Source organism: Oncorhynchus masou, chromosome 9 (assembly GCF_036934945.1).
Source record: "Oncorhynchus masou masou isolate Uvic2021 chromosome 9, UVic_Omas_1.1, whole genome shotgun sequence".
Taxonomy (NCBI): Eukaryota; Metazoa; Chordata; class Actinopteri; order Salmoniformes; family Salmonidae; genus Oncorhynchus; species Oncorhynchus masou.
In genome coordinates this window covers 42,910,710-42,934,179 of record NC_088220.1, presented here as the reverse complement: position 1 = coordinate 42,934,179, position 23,470 = coordinate 42,910,710, and the positions used below count along the sequence as shown (strand labels likewise).

The following is a 23,470-nucleotide window of genomic DNA, read 5'->3' as shown; positions in this document are numbered from 1 at the left end:
TCACACATGTACAAGTGTGTATTAATATGCGTCTGTGAAATTGATTTGAGCCTTGTGGATTGATACATTCTCTTTTACGTTTAACTTTGTGGAAAGAAGCTGTTATGGGACTGTTTGATTTACTATAACTCAAACTATGCTGAATGAATGACGAATTGGCGATAATTGTGCAAGTTATTTCACAATTTAATTTTAAATTATGCCTAACTGAATGATGATGGTGAAGAGGTTGATTTTAATTTAGAACACCAATAGTGTAATGAGTTTATGTCTTTGTCAGCGTTGGTGCTCATGTTAAAACATGTTGAAACCATTCTCTTTAACTTTGTAAAAAGCAGCTGTTAAGACTGTTTTATCGACTGTAACTCTATTACTAATAAAATGTATTGTAAGGGAAACGCAAACATGCTATGTGTTGCCGTAGGCCTTTAAGATAATGCAAAATATACCTTTGACTCTATCCATGATGATGAGCGGGGGAACAAACAATGCCAGTCAGCTTGCACAGCCGGCCCATAGAAACTATACCGAAACTAATTTCACACGAATTAGCCCATAGACACGATTACATTGACAATCTGAGTGACAATATTAGCCCTATCAGTTGTCAAATTATACATGAAAAGATGGGTGCATCTTGTAATTGACAGGTGCAAGGAAAGGAGCGTCACTTTATCAGATCCTCCTTCAGAGTCACATGCCGGTAAATTATGTGTGTTTTTTATGGTCTATTTTATAATGAAAGACTGGAAATGGTATATAATTTGGAGAGTCAAATCAGACATGGAGTACAACCATAACATGTGTGTAGTTCACAATGGCAAGCCTAGAGACCCTGCCACGCAACAGCTTGAGAGAGACCCTGCCACGCAACAGCTTGAGAGAGACCCCGCCACGCAACAGCTTGAGAGAGACCCTGCCACGCAACAGCTTGAGAGAGACCCTGCCACGCAACAGCTTGAGAGAGACCCTGCCACGCAACAGCTTGAGAGAGACCCTGCCACGCAACAGCTTGAGAGAGACCCTGCCACGCAACAGCTTGAGAGAGACCCTGCCACGCAACAGCTTGAGAGAGACCCTGCCACGCAACAGCTTGAGAGAGACCCTGCCACGCAACAGCTTGAGAGAGACCCTGCCACGCAACAGCTTGAGAGAGACCCTGCCACGCAACAGCTTGAGAGAGACCCTGCCATGCAACAGCTTGAGAGAGACCATGCCACGCAAGAACATGAAGACAGTATTGATTAATGCGTATAAGGGCACAAAACAGTGTCCGACACAATCAACAATTGACTGTTTTTATATCTTGTAATTCATTTTTCCCACATCTTATTTATGCAATTCATCCTTTTGTAGTTCATGCACTGGTGCTTTTAATGTCACTTGTGCACCTGGCTGGTTATATTCTTTTAATTTCTACTTTGTCAAAAGAAGCTGTAACTGGACTTTGAGTTACTATAACTCGATTACTAATCGACTATGCAAGTAAAGTTGATCAAATGGATTATACTGTAATGTTTTATTGTAAGGGAAGTTAAAATAGGCTTTTGGCCTGTTTTTTTTTTCTCTGACATTGTAGAATTATACAGAACATATCCTTGACTTGAATTGATATATTTCCACTTTCTTCATGCAATTTATCCTTTACAATAGCAATATTTATCATGTTTGTGCACCTTGTGGGTTGATATGCATCTGATGCATATGCTAAATAAAGGGGACTTCCGGCAATGTTCTCTAGCAGGTACTTATAGGCTGAAAGGCCAGGCGGTTCTAGTGTTAACAGCTAATGCTAAGAAAATATTGAGTTTTTGCTAGCCTGAGTTAGAATACCTCATGATAAGCTGCCGACCATAATATTTACCAAGATACTTTATCACGATGCTGTAGATAGAAAGGGGGCAAAAAGTTTCTCTGATTTGCATATTTTTGGTATTGAATGTTATCAGATCTTCATCCAAAACCTAATATTAAAGGTTGTTGCATATTCACTTTACCCCTACCTATATTAGGGCCAGGACGATACCAGTATCAAGGTACTCGTTAGTATCGTGGCAAAGAAAGAGAACACGAAGCGGAATTAACTGCTTTAGGAAAACAGCCCTTTAATGTTGGAAACAAAAATCGTAATGTTGTCATCGAGTCACATTTATTTCCCAAGCTATAACACACTATGTTACATAAAGCAGGTTTTTAAAGGACCAAAGAATTTGTTCTGATTAACGTTTTTATTTTTGCCATGGAAAAAATATTGCGATATGTCACCGACCAGCTCAAATAGGTCTTATGTAGCAAAATGTTAAATTTAGTTTTTTACATTGGATAGAATTAGACTCAGATCTACAAAATGGTATATCATACACTACAGTTTTGCTACATTTTGCTTTTAAAGTTGATAAACTTACTTTTGAGAAAATGGCCTTTGAATGTTTTGGTACTACTACTGGAGAGTATGATAGAAAAAGTATGTATTTCCTTTATTTGTTCGACATGTAACAGTTATTTATGTAACAAACAGTAAGATATTTCTGTCCTGCTAATGCTGTGTTTTATGGTCTCCTCTCTAGCACCCTGCAGCTAATCTGGGTGTATGGTTTACTAGACATAGCTTGAGCTGACAATGACTTGGTGATACAAACCTAAAAGCTGGCATTCCATAGACAAGATGTGGTGTGTGTGACCAGAGAGAGAGCCTGGAAGAGTTTAGAACAATGTCTCCTCTTCCTGGCATCTGGGAAACTTAGCCGGGTTGGGAGTAAAACACCAATCTGTGTAGATAACCAAGGTGGCTTATGGGAGATGGAACCATTGTGACTAAGCATTTTTAGGTCCTATATAATATCAGTTTTTTTCAGTTACACTCAGTCTAGCTGTCAAGACTGTTGGGCTGACGGTTTCATTGCAATAATTATTCAAATTATTTGAAGAAATTATCAAGTCTCTCTCAGTACTGCATTTCCACGACAAGAGCCCTTTGTCTACATCCATTCAGCATCGTTCATTTCCTCTTAAGCTTTAGCCCCTTCTATTTAACGGTCGACCTGAGCGTTCTGTATTAACAGCAGTCAAGCACCCCTCGAAAGACCTTTTATTATACACAGATCCAAAATAGCAATTGATAGCAAATGTGTATTTTGAGGTTGTAACCGAGACTCTTGACCATTTATTTTGGGACTGTTCTTATGTCAAAAGATTGGAGTGAGTTCGATTTTATTTTAAAATGAACTACTATTAATGTTAATTTGAAAGACTCTGATATTATGTTTTATTTTGATCCACATTATATGGACCTTACATTGTTTATTTTTCATGGCAGATTCTTTATCAATAAAATAAAGTGGGCGGAGAACAAACCCCTCTGAATTGTTTGAGAGAATTTAAATATTATTTAGAAATGATCAGTAAGTGTAAAAACAACTTTTTGACATTTTGAAAATATATCTCTATGTAATACCCTTGTCTGTTAGGTTTATGTTTGTATATTTTTGTATAATTAAAAAAAATAAACATTTAAAAAAGCAGTCAGGCAGTTGGTGACAAACTGTGCTGCTGGCAACAATTTAATTATGCTTTTTTTGTCGACGTTTACCGACACCGGCCATATTCAACGGGTGTTGAACGTTCGTAAATTCATCAGTTATTCTGCGCTCTAGCAGAATCAAACAAGTCTTTTGTTAAGACATGTTGCTCGGGCCTCCCGGGTGGCGCAGGGGTCTAGGGCACTGCATCGCAGTGTTAGCTGTGCCACCAGAGACTCTTACTCCCTGTAAGAGTCTGTAATACCAACATGTTTCAAGCAGACCACCATAATCCCTGTGCCCAAGAACACAGAGGTAACCTACCTAAATGACTACCGACTCATAGCACTGACTTCTGTAGCCATGAAGTGCTTTGAAAGGCTGTTCATGGCTCATATCAGCACCATTATCCCAGAAACCCTAGACCCACTCCAATTTGCATACCGCCCCAACAGATTCACAGATGATGCAATCTCTATTGCACTCCACACTGCCCTTTCACACCTGGACAAAAGGAACCGGTGTGAATGCTATTCATTGACTACAGCTCAGCGTTCAACACCTTAGTGCCCGCAAAGCTCATTACTAAGCTAAGGACCCTGGGACTAAACACCTCCCCTGCAACTGGATCCTGGACATCCTGATGGGCTACCCCTAGGTGTTAAAGGTAGCCACGCTGATCCTCAACATGGGACCCCTCAAGTGTGTGCTCAGCCCCCTCCTGTACTCCCTGTTCACTCATGACTGCACAGGCAGGCACGACTCCCAACACCATCAAGTTTGCCAATGACAACAGTGGTAGGCCAGATCACCAACAATGTTGGCAGCCTATAGGGAGGTCAGAGACATGACCATTGGAGGACAACAACCTCTCTGATCAAGACAAAGGAGATGATTGTGGACTACAGGAAAAGGAGGACGGAGCATGTCTATATTCTCATCGATGGGACTGTAGTGGAGCAGGTTGAGAGCTTCAAGTTCCTTGGCGTCCACATGACCAACAAACTACCATGGTCCAAGCACACCAAGACAGTTGTGAAGAGGGCACGACAGAACCTTTTCCCCCTCAGGAGACTGAAAAGATTTGGCATGGGTCCTCATATCCTCAAAGTTCTACAGCTCGAGAGCATTCTGACAGCTTGCATCACTGCCTGGTATGGCAACTGCTCGGCCTCCGAATGCAAGGCACTACAGAGGGTAGTGCGTATGGCCCAGTACATCACCGTGGCCAAGCTTCCTGCCATCCAGTACCATTATACTAGGCGGTGTCAGAGGAAGGCCCTAAAAATTGTCTGACACTAGCCACCCTAGTCATAGACTGTTCTCTCTGCTACCGCACGGCAAGAGGTACAGGAGAGCCAAGTCTAGATCCAAGAAGCTTCTAAAACAGCTTCTACCACCAAGCCATAAGACTCCTGAACATCTAATCAAATCCAGACTGTTTGCATCCCCCCCCTTCTACGCTGCTGTTACTCTTTGTTATCTATGCATAGTCACTTAAACTCTACCTACATTTACAGTTGAAGTCGGAAGTTTGCAGACACCTTAGCCTAACACATTTAAACTTCGTTTTTCACAATTCCTGCCATTTTATCCTAGTAAAAATATCATTTCTTAGGTCAGTTAGGATCAGCACTTTTTTTTAAGAATGTGAAATGTCAGAATAATAGTAGATTCATTTCAGATTTTATTTCATCACAATCCCAGTGGGTCAGAATTTTACATACACTCAATTAGTATTTGGTAGCATTGCCTTTTTTTAAATTGTTTAACTTGGCTCAAGCGTTTTGGGTAGCCTTCCACAAGCTTACCACAATAAGTTGGGTGAATCTTGTCCCATTGCTCCTGACAGAGCTGGTGTAACTGAGACAGATTTGTAGGCCTCCTTGCTAGGGTTGAGGTCAGGGCGTTGTGATGGCCACACCCATACCTTGACTTTGATGTCCTAAAGTCATTTTGACACAACTTTGGAAGTTTGCTTGAGGTCATTGTCCATTTGGAAGACCCATTTGTGACCAAGCTTTAACTTCCTGACTGTCTTGAGATGTTGCTTCAATACATCCACATAATTGTCCCTCTTCATGTTGCCATCTATTTTGTGAAGTGCACCAGGCCCTCCCGCTGCCAAGCACCCCCACAACAGAACATGATGCTGCCACCCCCGTGCTTCACGGTTGGGATGGTTTCTTCGGCTTGCAAGCCTCCCCTTTTTTCCTCCAAACGTAACGATGGTCATTATGGTCCAAACAGTTCTATTTTTGTTTCATCAGACCAGAGGACAATACTCCAAAGTATGATCTTTGACCCCATGTGCAGTTGCAAACCGTAGTTTGGCTTTTTTATTGCGGTTTTGGAGCAGTGGATTCTTCCTTGCTGAGCAGCCTTTCAGGTTATGTTGATATAGGATTCGTGTTACTGTGGATATAGATACTTGTACATCTGTTTCCTCCAGCATCTTCACAAGGTCCTTTGCTGCTGTTCTGGGTTTGATTTGCACTTTTCGCACCAAAGTACGTTCATCTCTAGGAGACAAAATGTGTCTCCGTCCTGAGTGGTATGACGGCTGCGTGGCCCCATGGTGTTTATACTTGCGTGCTATTGTTTGTACAGATTAACATGGTACCTTCAGGCATTTGGAAATTGCTCCCATGGATGAACCAGACTTGTAGAGGTCTACAATTGTTTTTCTGAGGTCTTTTGATTTTCCCATGATGTCAAGCAGAGGCACTGAGTTTGAAGGTAGGCCTTGAAATACATCCACAGGTACACCTCCAATTGACTCAAATGATGTCAATTAGCCTAACAGAAGCTTCTAAAGCCATTGACATCACATTTTCTGGATTCTTACAAGCTGTTTAACAGCACAGTCAACTTTAGTGTATGTAAACATCTGACCCACTGCAATTGTGATACAGTTAATTATAAGTGAAATCTCTGTAAACAATTGTTTGATAAATTACTTGTGTCATACACACAGATGTCCTAACCAACTTGCCAAAACTATAGTTTGTTAACAAGAAATTTGTGGAGTGGTTGAAAAACGAGTTTAATTGACTCCAACCTAAGTGTGTGTAATCTTCCGACTTCAACTGTACATATTGCCTCAATTACCTCGACACCGGTGCCTCCGCACATTGACTCTGTACTGGTACCCCCTGTATGTTGCCTCACTTGTTATTTTACTGCTGCTCCTTAATTATTTATTACTTTTCTCTTTTTGGGGGTATTTTCTTAACTGCATTGTTGGTTAAGTGCTTGTGAGAAAGCATTACTGCATTACGGCGCATGTGACAAATACAATTTGATTTGATTATTCGAAAATTGTTTAAAGAATTATGTTTTTTACTCAGCAGTCTACACATAATACCCCATAACGACTAAGCGAAAAGGTTAAAAAAAGGATACCTTATTTACGTATGTATTCATACCCTTTGCTATGAGAATTGAAATTGAGCTCAGTTGCATCCTGTTTCCATTAAGCATCATTGATGTTTCTACAACTTGACTGGAGTCCACCTGTGGTAAATTCAATTGATTTGACATGGCACACACCTGTGTCAGAGCTACGGTGAAGCATGGTGGTGGCAGTATCATGCTGTGGGGATGTTTTTCAGTGTCAGGTACTAGGAGACTAGCCGGGATCGAGGCAAAGATAAACGTAACAAAGTACAGTAAGATCCTTGATGAAAACCTGCTCAGGACCTCAGACTGGGGCGACGGTTTTAGAATAAGGCTGTAACATAACAAATTGAATTCTGAATACTGTACATATGCACTGTACATATCTACCTCAATTACCTCGTACCCCTGCACAGCGACTCTGTACTGGTACCCTGTGTATATAGCCAAGTTATCGTTACTCATTGTGTATTTATTCCTCGTTATTATTATTCTCTCTGCATTGTTGGGAAGTGCCTGTAAGTAAGCATTTCACTGTTAGTCTACGCCTGTTTACGAGGAAAGGGACAAATAACTTTTGGGATTTTGATGATATTCTAGCCTATGGACTCAAGTTTCACTATGTAATTCCACTAGACAGGGACCATTACTGCTAAGCTACTAGACCTAATGTAATCATCTAGTGGACTGCTGAGGAGCTACGGTAGTGGCTGCAGACTGCAGCTTCCTGTAGCCTCTGTGCCTACTGTGCCAAGCCCTTTCCATCTCTGTGTGCACTCACTGGGAGTTTGGGTTGTGTTATTTAGGCACCACATGGAAGAAAACAGACTGAAACTGGGAGGGACTTTCTGGACTCCAATCAATAATCTATTTTACATTGCAAAGTGTTTTAAAACATTTTGCCCAAATGAACATACCAAGTTCTCAGCTGAGTCCCCACAGAGGGAGCCGTTGTCTGCCCCCAGGGCCGGAGTTGAGACTGATACCGATTCCACTAGCTTAGCGCCTGAGGTTGGACCAGGCCCAACAATGACTAATGGCGAGAGGGTGGTTAGCATTTAGCACACTACAATTGTCCCTCATGGGGGGACGCCTGAATATTAACATGGATATTGCGTTGGGGAACAGGGGCTGTAATTCAAAACTCCATTACGGAGCAATTTGAGACGTATCTAATCTAGCCCCGTGATGGGCTAATGGACATTTGCTGATGAGAGAGGCACAGTGGTTTTGATGCTTTTCAAGAGTCATGTTTGATCGATTAGCTTACTACCACTAACCAACGGCTACAGGCACTCTATTAGAAACTGAGAAGTGATACCTGGGATTTTTCACCTGCACTATACTATATATCTTAAGAGATGTCTAACATGGATGTCTAAATCTTTTAAAATGGCATCGATCATGGGTCCAAAAAAGTCCATCTTCACCTAAAGAGATGTCTCTACTTAGATTCCCATGGATCTAGCGTTGTCCCATGTGCTGTATGTGCATGACAATAGCGGAGTTGGCGACAGCACATTGTGGAGCAAGGCTGCCATGGATTATCTATGGGATAGTTTCTTCAGCTGGAAACATGGAGCGTCTCTGTGATTCTGGTTGATGTCTGGCGAAGGTTTGACATTCCTCATTTTGCAAGAATGTTAAACTAGTCTAACAGGAGTAGAGCGTTCACGGAAACTGCTTTTGGTGGCTGTGCTTTCATGGTTTTACACCAATAAGAGAATGGTCAGTATAATCATCATTGGGGCAGCAGGGTAGCCTAGTGGTTAGAGCGTTGGATTAGTAACCGGAAGGTTGCAAGTTCAAATCCCCGAGCTGACAAGGTACAAATCTGTCGTTCTGCCCCTGAACTGTTCCTAGGCCGTCATTGAAAATAAGAATTTGTTCTTAACTGACTTGCCTAGTTAAATAAAGGTAAAATAAAAATTGGTGTAGCTTCTCTGCACTGAATACATATATTTTTCATTTTATTAGACAACAGAAGAAAACGGTGTGAAACTGAGGTCTTATCTGAACTTGTCCATTAAGAAATTCTCATTTTCTTTTTCCAAAACCGTTTTTGAAAAGTTTTGCTTTGTAGTTCTAATGAACTTGCCTGACCGCTCATCCTGAATTTAATTCCACTGCTCTATCGATCACGCCATTGTCTGAAACTGCGATCCTAGAAGTTGTTTGTGCAGACCTCCAAAATGAGCGGCAATATTCAAAACAAATGAATCAGCGATTTGGATAGTCTCTCAACAGTCTAACCATTTCAGAATATCAAAGTTCTGTTTCGAGGACCAATCAGAACGGTCGATGTGTTTTGCATTCTAGAAAATGTCAGGGAGGAAAGCCAATCCAGACTCATCATGGAGAAAAAAACGCTAGTTTGGCTGGAGCAATGTGGATGGGTAGTCAGGTTACCAGTAGCATTCTGTGGCCTGGGCCTTCAGTGAAGTCCTACACAGTCCCACCTGAATTAATCCACCTCTTATTACCATCATTATGATGCCATGGCTCTAGACACTATACATTTAGACCGAAATGCAGTATAACCAGGCGTTGCGTCACCTTGAAATTGACATTTTTATTCAGAGAATTGCAGGGGAAGAGTACAATACCTTTTCATTGTGCAGCTTCGTTGCCCTGCGCGCTTGTTCGTTGAGCTGTAGATCCACTCGGGTGTCCCCAAAAGTTTTCAAAAGCACCATTGTTTGTAAGTGCCCAGCCGTACTTTGGTGTCTCGTTGCTGCCTTGGTTAGACAACTCAGGTTTGCAAAGCCAGTGTGGCTCCAAACACCAAAACGATCACTTGCAAATAATAGGCATTCCCAGCAGTACAGTTTGCAGTGCTTCTCGGAGCCTGTGAGTCATTGATGGCGCCCATAATTGAAAGTGGCGAACGAACCCCTTTCCCGCCTGTGACAGGCTTTGTAGTGTCTACCTCTCCTGACAATGTCTAACTTTTCTTGAAAAGTTTGTCTTGGGAATGGCGTTATAATTATATCCTCGACCAAATCGATATCTTCTCCGTCCGCCATTGTGGGTTGAAAAAACAGCTTAGTAGTACGCAAATTAATTCATTTATAAATTTCAGTTTCCTAGTTCTGAGACCTGCCCATATAGGACCTGCCTCTCAATATTGGTAATCCAATCAAAAGACGTGCAGGCACTACTCCTGCTAGCTGTGTAACTCCTACTCTGGGGAATAATTTAATACATATTTGTGGGAAAATATATTTAAAAAAAAAAGTATATTCTGATGTTTAGGCCAGCAGAGAAGGCCTTGCTGGCCCTGACGGCCCACCACTGCAGGTTACTAATGAACACAAACTACTTCTGACAGCTCAAGGCCAACAACTTCAGTGGAATTCTATGATTGCATTACTCTCTGACCTCCCATCTTTGTTCTCCACCCACTAACTTTCCTTCCCTTGGGAATCAATTCACTGCTTTAGGGCCCTTCCTTTTAATGTGGATTTAGGATTAGAAAAAAGCAACAAGGCATAGATAGGGGAACAGAGAAGCAGTGTCCTCGCGAGCGGGCTGGACCCAGTCCAACAACAACAACCAACCAACCAACCAACCAACCGGGTAGCCCTCTTATTACTAATCTCCAACCATCAGCAGTCCGGCGAGAGAGCCGCTCCCCCTGAAGAGTAGCTGCGATTAAATTGCGGAAATGAGCAACAAGTACACAACAGATGAGCCAAATTGGTAGATGCCATTGGTAGGATGAAGCAGTCTTTTCCCAGCGTTGTTTCATATAATAGGATTCACGGCTTGTGTGGTCTTGGTACGTGGGCTTACTATTTCCTCAGTGGCCCTGCTCAGTTACATTTCACCATTTTGTTTATAATAGAATTTTAGACATCAAATCACATTTATATAGCCCTTCGTACATCAGCTGATATCTCAAAGTGCTGTACAGAAACCCAGCCTAAAACCCCAAACAGCAAGCAATGCAGGTGTAGAAGCACGGTGGCTCGGAACAACTCCCTAGAAAGGCCAAAACCTAGGAATAAACCTAGAGAGGAACCAGGCTATGTGGGGTGGCCAGTCCTCTTCTGGCTGTGCCGGGTGGAGATTATAACAACATGGCCAAGATGTTCAAATATCACCAGCATGGTCAAATAATAATCACAGGCAGAACAGTTGAAACTGGAGCAGCAGCATGGCCAGGGGGAGAGGGAGAGAGGGAGAGAGAGCGCTGACCCTAGCCCCCCGACACTAAATACTGGGGGCTGAGACGGGAGGGGTCAGGAGACACTGTGGCCCCATCCGAGGACACCCCCGGACAGGGCCAAACAGGAAGGATATAGCCCCACCCACTTTGCCAAAGCACAGCCCCCACACCACTAGAGGGATATCGTCAACCACCAACTTACCATCCTGAGACCAGGCCGAGTATAGCCCACAAAGATCTCCGCCACGGCACAACCCAAGGGGGGCGCCAACCCAGACATGCATTTCAGTGGCATTTGTGCTTTGAATGGGAGCTTACCTCTGTGGCAGAGAGCAGGGTTGTGTTTATTAGGGCATGTTTTAAAACAGAAAATTAGCATTTCTTATTGGACTAGGTTCCTCAGTTTGTCTGTTTTCTTCCATTTGGTACCGAATGAACAGGCTCAGGCTTTAATAGCAGTAGTGATGTGTGAGTAAATTCACTGGGGGAAGCCAATCCAGGAAAAAAAGCCATATTACAACCTATGTGTTATAATTGAGTTGTTTGCTCTATAATCTGTGAGTACATGTCTTGACACCGTGATGCACGACATGACTATATTTCTGTATCGACCTCGCTTTGTGCACAAGGGCATTGCCATGCCGAAACAGGAAAGGGCCTTCCCAAAACTGTTGCCACAAAGTTAGAAGCACAGAATCGTCTAGAATGTTCTATGCTATAGCGTTAAGATTTCCCTTCACTGGAACTAAGGGGCCTAGCACAAGCCATGAAAAAACAGCCTCAGACCATTATTCCTCCATAACCAAACTTCAGTTGGCACTGCATTATGGCAGGTAGCGTTCTCCTGGCATCCGCCAAACACATTCGTCCGTCGGACTGCCAGATGAAGTGTATTCATCCCTCCAGAGAACATTTCCACTGCTCCAGACTCCAATGGCGGCGAGCATTTACACCACTCCTGCCGACGCTTGGCATCGCACATGGTAGTCTTAAGCTTATGTACGGCTGCTCGGCCATGGAAACCCGTTTCGCAATGCTCCCGACTATTTTTGTGCTGAAGTTGCCTCCAAATGCAGTTTGGAATGAGATGTTCGACTAGCAGGTCTCCACATACTTTTGGTCATGTAGTGTACATCCAGCCCCTTGCGAATTGAAGAAAATGTGTGAAACACAGAGATGAAACACAAAAAAATCAATTTTTTGTTACATCTTTTGGGTAAGCCTGGCTTCCCTTGGCATCCATGAATACATGCCAGTTTTTTTTTTGTCATTTAGCTTTCTGAACTGAAGGCCTGGCTGTGTGTCCTCATGGACCTGCTTACTGTGCCTGTGATGTTCCACGGCTCAGCTCTCCAGAGGGGGAGTGTATGTATGTGTGAGTGATGAAGCAGGAGCATGGCACTACAAGGGCAGTGTATCATCTGTGTTTGCCCATGTAACAGAGAGAGTGTGTGTGTGGGGGGGGTGTATGGCGTCCGTGGGGGGTATGCTCCCTCATATATTTTGTGTGTGTGACGAGGAAGGAGGGCGAGGAGAGAAGCGCACTGCCAAGTGCTGACCTTGCAGTCTGACCCTGGCCAGAGGATCTAGTAACAAGCCCCAAGGTCTCCCAGGCATCCATTTCTTTCTTTCGCTCTCTTTCTCCTGCCTGTGTTCTTGCTCATATATGCTTGTTTGTTTTAACATCCTTGTGGGGACCAAAAAATGGATTCCTGCTCCCCCCTTAAGCCCTAAAACTAAATCGAACCTCTCATTGTAACACTCTCCCTAATTGTAACCCTTCAGGATTTTCCCTCCGTTTGGCTGTTTTCATTCATTTTCCCTGCCTAATAAACACGAGCCATGCAGTAAAATCCCTCATTTATATTCAGCTTCTTGGAAACCATTCTGCATCTAGCTCCCATAACAATGAGCATGGTTGTGTTCAGTAGGGCACAATGTAACACCATTTCTAAAACAAGAAATTAAAATGATTCGTCAAGGTTTTTGTGCCTAATGAACATAACCCAGTCAATGCGCTTATATATATTTTTTTATTCAGCTGGGAAAACCTACTGTATCTACTTCCAATAACAATAAAATGTAGTCTTTGTTGACTAAACTTGCTTGTTAAAGGTTGTGTTTTATGTGAATTTGAGTGAAATGATCCTGTTCGTATCTGTACTTCAATACAAGCAGGTGAGCAAGGGATGCACACTTACTACATATTTGCCTCCTCATCAAAGTGCTGTGCAATGGATGACAGCTGCCACTATTCTCCCAAGAGATGTCTTCTGTCTGATGTCAAATTTTAAAGGCCTGGACTCAGGTACGCGTACTGCCTCGTAGCCACTTTGGCAGCATTTTGGGTCTTCCCAATTTGCAGATCAATGTGTATTACATCTCAAATGGTCAGAAGTAGTGCACTGTCGGGGATAGGGTGCTATTTGCGACACAACCAATGTATTGCAGTTGCTTGTTGGGCCCTTTGTCCACAATACTAATCTGTTCCTTTTTCCGCTCTGTCGGAGGTCACTGGTGTGGTATTTCATGTTTCTGGAATCAAATTGTTATTATCTGATTAATTCAACACTTTGTTCTGCTCCACGGTGTTACAACATTTTGTTGCGGATTCAACTTTCTTCTGACTAAGATCAGACCGTTTTCAATTCCAAACGCACATAAATTAAGATTGTCCTTACGTTTACTAAACAATTGTGTTGTCTTAAGTTCATTATTCAGCTTTAATGTAATTTTATGCCACTAAAATGCACCTTTACTGTAGGTTGGGATTCTTTCTTATTGTTTTAAAGGGGTGTTTCCAGCCTGCACTTTGTCTTGTAGCCATAGCTCAAAGTCTCAAGCAAATATGTCTGGAGGATAACTGGGCACACGCATTGTGGAAAGTTCATGTAGAAATATACTATCTAGAACAAACATGAAGGAATCGTGTGCTACTGAACGTGTTGAGATGACTGTGAATGAGATCACTGGGGCCTCTATTATGGAACTATTTCCTGTGGGTATCTGAAAGAGAGAAGCAGCCAATGTCATTTGTGGGCTCTCTGTTTCTCGCCAGTGCCCAAGAATGAGTGAGGGAGAAAGTTGCGGGCAGACATCCTTACAATAGATGTAAGTTTCACAGCTGTCCCACTGCAGATCTGCTAGCGCAGATTTACGGTACACAATTCAATGGTTTTGTGATTTCACTTCTGCTCTCCGACGGATGGCTAATGTCGACGTAAAGTTTAAAGACTGGGTAGGAAGTACTTAGGCATGACATATCCCTCTGATGCTCAGGCATGGTGGTGTTGCTCAGCATGAGGACTACTAATATTTGTAGTCTGCAACATCTCTAATTTAGAGTTCCACTTGCGAAGTACATGATGGGCCAGTTTCCCAGACACAGATTTAGCCTAGTCCTGGGTTACAATGCATGCTCAATGGAGATAGTGGGGCAAAAAAGTATTTAGTCAGCCTCCAATTGTGCAAGTTCTCCCACTTAAAAAGATGAGGCCGGTAAAACTTTTGTTATTGACGAAATACTTATTTTCACCATAATTTGCAAATAAATTAATTAAAAATCCAACTTTTTTTCTTATTTTGTCTGTCATAGTTGAAGTGTACCTATGATGAAAATTACAGGCCTCTTCTTTTTAAGTGGGAGAACTTGCACAATTGGTGGCTGACTAAATACTTTTTTGCCCCACTGTAAACAGTTGTTTTGTCCAGGAGTGGGTGTAATCTACGTTCAGGAAATGGGGCAGATACAGTTGAAGTCGGAAGTTTACATACACTTAGGTGGAGTCATTAAAATTAGTTTTTCAACCACTCCACAAATTTCTTGTCCAAACCGACTTGCCAAACCATAGTTTGTTAACATCTACTTTGTGCATGACACAAGTATGTTATCAAAAAATTGTTTACAGACAGATTATTTCACTTTTAATTCACTGTATTACAATTCCAGTGGGTCAGAAGTTTACATACACTAAGTTGACTGTGCCTTTAAACAGCTTGGAAAATTCCAGAAAATGTGATGTCATGGCTTTAGAAGCTTCTTATAGGCTAATTGACATAATTGGAGTCATTTGGTGTACCTGTGGATGTATTTCAAGGCCTACCTTCAAACTCAGTGCCTCTGAACTCATGGGAAGATCAAAAGAAATCAGTCAAGACCTCAGAAAAACAATTGTAGACCTCCAAGTCTGGTTCATCCTTGAGAGCACTTTCCAAAAGCCTAAAGGTACCACGTTCATCTGTACAAACAAGAGTACACAACTATAAACACCATGGGACCACGCAGCCATCATACCGCTCAGGAAGGAGACTCGTTCTGTCTCCTAGAGATGAATGTACTTTGTTGCAAAAAGTGCAAATCAAACCCAGAACAACAGCAAAGGACCTTGTGAAGATGCTGGAGGAAACGGGTACAAAAGTATCTATATCCACAGTAAAACAGGTCCTATATCCACACAACCTGAAACCATAACTGCCATAAAAAAAGCCAGACTACGGTTTGCAACTGCACATGTGGACAAAGATCGTAATTTTTGGAGAAATGTCCTCTGGTCTGATGACACAAAAATAGAACTGTTTGGCCATAATGACCATCATGTTACCACCCCCAAACGTGAAGCTCGGGGGTGGTAGCATCATGTTGTGAGGGTGCTTTGCTGCAGGAGGGACTGGTACACTTCACAAAATAGATGGCGTAAGGTAGGAAAATTATGTGGATATATTGAAGCAACATCTCAAGACATCAGTCAGGAAGTTAAAGCTTGGTCGCAAATGGGTCTTCCAAGTGGACAATGACCCCAGGCATACTTCCAAAGTTGTGGCAAAATGGCTTAAGAACAACAAACGTCAAGCGAGTAGAGTGGCCATCACAAATCCCTGATCTGTATCCCGTAGAAAATTTATGGGAATAACTGAAAAAGCGTGTGCGAGAAAGGAGGCCTACAAACCTGACTCAGTTACACCAGCTCTGTCAGGAGGAATGGGCCAAAATTCACCCAACATATTGTGGGAAGCTTGTGGAAGGCTACCCAAAACGTTTGACCCAAGTTAAGCAATTTAAAGGCAATGCTACCAAATACTAATTGAGTGTATGTAAACTTCTGACCCACTGTGAATGTGATGAAAGAAATACAAGCTGAAATGAATCATTCTCTCTACTATTATTCTGACATGTCACATTCTTAAAAATAAAGTGGTGATCCTAACTGACCTAAGACAGGGAATTTTTACTAGGATTAAATGTCAGGAAGTGTGGAAAAAACTGAGTTTAAATGTATTTGGCTAAGGCCTATGTAAACTTCCGACTTCAACTATGTCTCCAACTTTGATAATTGAGCCCGTTTCATCGACACCTCAACACGAAGGGAACAGTTCTTGTTACTTAACGAGTCCTGTACATATCCTCTCCCCTGTGTGTGTGTGTGAAGTTCAGTGGTTCAAAGTCTAGATTAGAGAGCCCTCATGCAAATGTCCCTTCCCCTCCAGTAGTTAAAAGTTGGAAGTGAACTTCTCACTCTGCATCAGTTAGCTATTCTAATTGGTACCAGGTAAGGGTGGTGCCTTTGCATTGCAAACATTTCCAGGGGTGATATGTTATCTCTGCTTCCAAGAATTGGCTGTTACAAGCTCAGCCTCATGTGTTAGGAAAGTGTGCGATGCCTTTTACAGGGTCCATAGCATGCATGATGGGCTCTTGGTCCAATTCTAAATGGATAGAGCAGCGAAATTACAGATTTAGATACCGGTATCTTAAATGAATTGTGTTGCTCAATGACTCCAGTCATTCAAATGTATGTTTTAGTGTGACGTTCTAAATGCCTCTATCGCAAGAATCAAGGATTTTATATATTTTTGGGTCCCAGTGAGGGAGAGGAAGAACAAACAAAATAATGTATTAAGAGAATATATTAAGAATTACATTAAATAGTCTTGAGATATAATACTGAACTCCGAATCTGATCATGAGTGTTGAGTCTGAACGTGAGTTGACTACGCCGTTGACGTAATAAATATACATGGCCATGCTTAAATTTGACTGGTTTATCGCATCGTTTTTTTAAAATGATTGACACAACGAAAAATAACCACTAGAGCCCGGCCGATATGGGATTTTTGGATCTGTTTTTTTTTTAGAGTGGAAATATTTACCGATGACCGTTATCTGTCGATTTTATTATTCTAGCTGGAATGGGGGAACTATGGGTTGTGCTTAAACCAGCCCTACAAAGATAAGCAGACATGTGAGGAAAGAACATTTTTAATGTAAGCACCACAAAAAATTTGGAGCGCCAGAAATACTTTTATCTTTATTGAAAAACTGTTTCTCCAGTGAAAGGAGGATAAACCGCATTGATTCCAGCATGAAAAAGATGCTTGGGCTCTGAAGACTGAGCTGCCTCATGCTAGCCAGCTGGAAAAACAACAACGGGACACATTTTCAATGTTTTGGTGTTTTAATCAATTAGTAGGGCTGTAGCCACTGAATTAGTTCACTCTCTTCTCCGACTGGTGTAGTTATGTTGGGGGATTTATGTCCGGCCTTTTTTTGGAGCTTTTTCTCCGCATTTTATATGTCCTTTTTGGTGGATTAAACGTTGATACAAATATTATCGGTTTATATCGGTCAACCGATTTTTAAATCGTTCAGGCTCTAAGAGCCACCCAAAGCCAAATGTATGGTTCTGGTGTCACCCTGGTTTTGGCTACTGGTAATGTCCAGGAATTCCAGGTGATGACAGTGTGACTAGAATACTCAACCAGCCATCAGTGCTGGAATTATACATAATTGACAGACTGCGAGAGGCCTGAGACCAAGCTTCCTTTTCCTGCCTCCCTTTCCGTTCTCTTAATTCACTTCCTGTCCTCTGACTCTGCAGTAATTGAGCAATCTCTAGGCAACTGTCTTAGGGCTTCAACCAGTGGAAATCTATATTGATTTTATGGATCTCTCCCTTATAATTTTTTGCCATTTAGTGTAGAAAAGGTAGCCTGATCCCAGATCTGTTTGTGCGGTCTTGCCAACTCATATGGTTGTTGTCAAGGCAAAGGAGTTGAACACACCGCAAAAACAGATCTGGAACCAGGTACTGGGGGAAACTTATCGGACCTGTCCTGCAAGTATGGCACCAGTTTGCAAATGTACCCGTCTAATCTACATAGTGCCTTTTGCTCTACTAAGAGTTAAAAGGAATACGTCCTGAAATCAAGTCAATTTGCATAATGTGAAAGGAACATTGTTACCCTGTATTTTGTTGGCTCACTCTTGTACACTGTAGCTACACCCCTCCCCTTAACCTTTTCCTCCCTCTTACAGTATGTTTCCACTGAGGTGTAGAACAGGGTTTGAGTCAGCATAAAATGGCACCCAAACAAAAAGAGGAAATTGAACACTTTAAATGGGAACTGAAAATGATAGTCGGTGTCTTGGGGCTTACATCACAACAGCATTTGTACCAGACTGAGTTGGGAGACTGTTTGTTTGTTTTTGAACTAGAATCTTCTTGGATTGATAGTGTTTTGGGATTTTGTCAGGAGATCCAGTCTTTATACATCTGGATCCACTAGAAATCTGGTGTTTTGAAAAAATGATTTCCTTTATACATACCTCTTGCATAATCAAACCTATATCCTGTTACACCATGGTTTCGCAAACTCTGTCCTCCCGACCTCAAGGTGTGCACATATTATTTTTTGCTCTACCTCTACACAGCTGATTTTTCAACTAATCATCAAGTCGTGTTATGGCAAAGAAACATAACGTGCCCTTTGGGGATCCCGAGGACGAGTTTGGGAAACTCTGCATTACACCATTTTCACCATTTTTCACGGGCACTATGAAAAACACTCATGATGACTCATCACCCATGTGCTGTCTAACATGCAATACTCAGGATTTCTGCCCTGTCTGATCCCCTCTTCTTTCCAATGCTCCCTTCACAATGAATTCCATTTGGCATGTATAGCTCACAGGGTATTATAAATGTGCTGCTAATTCATTATGAAGAGAAATGTTACCATAATATATTACCCTTACATTATGGATGTGTGATCTCTTCACATGGGGAAGGAGGAGAGAAGTGCAGCTTTTCTATTAATAGCTCAATGCAGTGGCCTGCGGCGCTTACCAATCTGCCGCAGCACTTTACAGACCACCTTCGCCACCGTGAAGGGGAACAAGGGCCTTTTTTAGAGGGGCATTCTGGCTGCAGAATGGTATCCCTACTCTATTGTCAGTTTACGCGTGCCAACTGGACTTATGTTAATGCAGCCCCCCCCTCCCCCTACAGAGTGAGAGCATTCGGAAGAGTAAACACGGTCTCCGGGCTGTTGTTGATTCTTGAGCTGTAGCTGCAATGCGCGTGCATGCGTGGCCCTAGGGGAAGGGTTGCAGACCAGACAGCCCGAACAGCACAGTTGCGACAGTGACCTTCTGAGCACGGCTCTACAAGAATGTGTACAGGCCTGTTTCTCAGTGCCGACTGTGCAGCTCTTTTGTTGACAATGATGGGACGCTAATACCCTCTCGTGTATAAGCAGAGGGAGTCTTCCACCCCTGATGTAGTTATCTTCGCAGCCATATTGTTGTGCTGCCATAAAAGGGAAAATAGATTAGCTCCTGGGTCATGTAAATACATATTTTATATCAGATGAGGAGCATTAGTTTTGGTATGAAATTGAAGGCAATAAATTGTAATTTTCCACTAAATTCATGAGAATTTGCATCAACATAATTCTGTTTAATTATCACCATGGCACGAACTATCCTGCTTTAGCTTAATGTTTTATGGGTCAATCGCATTATAATCACTCAGTAACGAGTATTATTAAGAGACAACATTGTGTGGTACTTGTGTGTGTGCTTGAATATTGCTATTAACCTATGGTCCTCTTATCACATCTGCAGATGCCCATACCTGGCAACCCACCTGTCCCCTGCCATCCCGGTCTTCGCTATTGTCCTCTTCCTCTTTGTCATGGCCATGTTGCTAAGGACCAGCTTCAGTGACCCGGGGGTGTTGCCGCGCGCCCTCCCCGAGGAGGCCACCTTCATTGAGATGGAAATTGGTGAGTAGTTGACCCATACCCGTGTCATCATAATAATAATTCACATCCATGCCTCCCTCATTCTTCTATAAGCCCTGTCTAGAACAAAAAACCTTCGGCGAGGGTTCCCCAACTGGCGGCCCGCAGGCTGAATTTGGGCGGCGGGTGATTTTATTTATTGTAAAAACACCAGCAAATCCATTCCAAGTGGTTGTCATTTTGGGAATCTGTCCCAAAGTATCCTTCCGCATAATAGAGAGACTTGTGATCGTATACAAGATTGTAAGCAAGGCTTGACATGATTATGTTTTGGTCAAAAATAATATCTGTTTGGGCTTCTTGCAATCAAATTGCAGTCTACAAAATATTCAAAATGATCTTCTGAATCTGGTTGATCAAATCAAAGTTTATTTGTCACGTGCGCCGAATACAACAGGTGTAGTAGACCTTACAGTGAAATGCTTACTTACAGGCTCTAACCAATAGTGCAAAAAAGGTATTAGGTGAACAATAGGTAGGTAAATAAAACAACAGTAAAAAGACTGGAAAATAACAGTAGCGGGGCTATAAAAGTAGCTACATACACTGGTTAGTCAGGCTGATGATCCCTGCCCTCGGCCAACCCCCCTAAATGTGTATATTTGAAACCTAAACTGGATCAACGTAGTGTAACACTTCTGTAGTTCTGAAAGAGTGGCTAAATAGCTAGATGGAAATCGGAGAACAAGGTGGAGCTACTATCATGCTGCCCATACCGATCTAATCCTTTGTTGTACATGAAATGCCTAAGGGTTAAAGGCTAGCGAGGTCACTTCCGGATATGGAACAAATGTCACCGGGTGGCTGGGGGAGGACTGTGAATTAGGAACCAAGCGAGGTGAAAAGCCTTCTAGGTGCATGAATAAAGTAGGTTGTGTGTGTGTGTGTGTGTGTGTGTGTGTGTGTAAATCAGCAGTGTGAAGACGAGAGGTTGATCGGAATGGCCGATTTAATTAGTGCCGATTTCAAGATTTCATAGCAATCGGTAATCAGCATTTTTGGACACTGATTATGGCCGATTACATTGCACTCCATGAGGAGACTGCATGGCAGGCTGACTACCTGTTATGCGAGTGCAGCAAGGAGCCAAGGTAAGTTGCTAGCTAGCATTAAACTTTATCTTATAAAAACAATCAATCTTAACATGATCACTAGTTAACTACATATGGTTGATATTACTGGCTTATCTAGCTTGTCCTGCGTTGCATATAATCGATGCGGTGCCTGTTAATTTGTCATTGAATCACAGCCTACGTGTGATGTAACAAGCGCATTCGCAAAAAAAGCACAGTCTTAAAGTCAAAACACAAGTATATTTTTAAACCTGCATATTTAGTTAATATTGCCTGCTGACATTAATCATTTTTAACGAGGGAAATTGTCACTTTTCAGCAGTTTGGGCCGCCTGGCTCGTTGCGAACTGTGTGAAGGCCATTTTTTCCTAACAAAGACCGTAATTAATTTCCCAGAATTGCACATAATTATGACATAACATTGAAGGTTGTGCAATGTAACAGCAATATTTAGATTTATGGATGCCACCCATTAGATAAAATACGAAATGGTTCCGTATTTCACTGAAAGAATAAACATTTTGTTTTCGAAATGATCGTTTCCGGATTTGACCATATTAATGACCTAAGGCTCGTATTTCTGTGTTATATTATAATTAAGTCTATGATTTGGTAGAGCAGTCTGACTGTGCGGTGGTAGGCAGCAGTAGATGCGTAAGCATTCATTTTGTGCATTTGCCAGCAGCTCTTCGCTGTGCTTCAAGCATTGCGCTGTTTATGACTTCAAGCCTATCAACTCCTGAGATTAGGCTGGCAATACTAAAGTACCTATTAGAACATCCAATAGTCAAGGGTATATGAAATACAAATGGTATAGAGAAATAGTCCTATAATAACTACAACCTAAAACTTCTTACCTGGGAATATTGATGATTCATGTTAAAAGGAACCACCAGCTTTCATATGTTCTGAGCAAGGAACTTAAACGTTAGCTTTTTTACATGGCACATATTGCACTTTTACTTTCTTCTTCAACACTTTGTTTTTGCATTATTTAAACCAAATTGAACACGTTTATTTATTTGAGACTAAATTGATTTTAAATACGTGTTCATTCAGTATTGTTGTAATTGTCATATATAAATCGACCGTTTTTAAAAAAATTTTTAATCGGTATAGTCTTTTTTTTTAGTCCTCCAATAATCGGTATCGGCGTTGAAAAATCAGTCGGTCGACATCTAGTGGAGACCAGAGCTTCAGCCTGTTTTAATTTGTGTTTGTTATGCTTTATATCGCTAAAGGTTCATCATCCATGCTGTTCTTAGCTCATCCCCTAGTCAGATTTCTTTTCTCCAATCTGAAGTGTACTGTTTTAAGCCTTGACGAGAGTTTGAATTCATTGGTTTGGCCCAACAGCGAAGCATTGTGACGTTCTCATTATCTAAACAACATTAGCACAGGCACTAATTATGAAGGCACAACCAAATAGGGATATTTTGCAGACAATCTTCCTATGTTACTTTGTATAACCTAGCCAGATGTGGGTCTGAATGAACTTGCTGCACATGCATGTAATTGTTTTGATTACCTGACCACTCCCTAGTGGACTATACACAATTTTTGCCATTATTTCAGCCAGCTTCTCTTTCCTATCTCTTGAGGAAAAAGCCTGTCTGCTCTGCAATAGCCATGCCACAGCCCAACCCTCTCTCCCTCTCTAGCTTTTCAGTGTGCAGCCTCTCTGTCTGGGCGGTGAAGATTCACATTGCCCTCCATGTGTCCCTATTCTCTCTCGTTACGGTCTAGATGCGTGGGTGGGGGGGACTGGTAAGAGGTCCTCTCCAGATGACAGAACAAGGCTGTAAATGATTGCCGCTGCTGCAGGTTGTCCACTGGAAGTGCCTGGGCTGGCAGCACTCCCTTTGTCACGGCTTTGACTCGAGCGTTCCAGTCAGAAAACACTGAGATGCATGCTAATGGCTATTGGGCTAACATGCTATTGCCTATTGGGACGATATGCTCCCTTTGTGACTGCTCTGACACATGCCTTCCAGACTGACTCCATAGAGATATATGCTAATGGATTTTTAGCTAACATGCTATTTACTGCTGGGCTAACATGCTAATGAATTTGGGGTAACGTTCTCATGTTTGGGCTAACAATGGCCGCAATGGCACTACTTAGAACAGCACGGCCGTTCAGTTTGTGACATTACCTTGTTTAGCAGATGGAGTATGTTGAGCCACAGATTGCTTTGTTGGCGTGCATCGATCCTTCCCTGATAACA

General features: G+C 42.1%; 1 protein-coding gene across 1 annotated transcript in view; it reads left to right on the top strand.

Annotated features, from left to right (window-relative positions):
- Positions 1-23,470, top strand: part of LOC135546012 (palmitoyltransferase ZDHHC9-like) — a 46,791-nt gene that overhangs the window by 1,762 nt on the left and 21,559 nt on the right. The window contains exon 2 of the mRNA XM_064974066.1: positions 19,991-20,151. Coding sequence (XP_064830138.1) covers positions 19,991-20,151 — 161 coding nt within the window. The remainder of the gene's footprint in view (positions 1-19,990; positions 20,152-23,470) is intronic.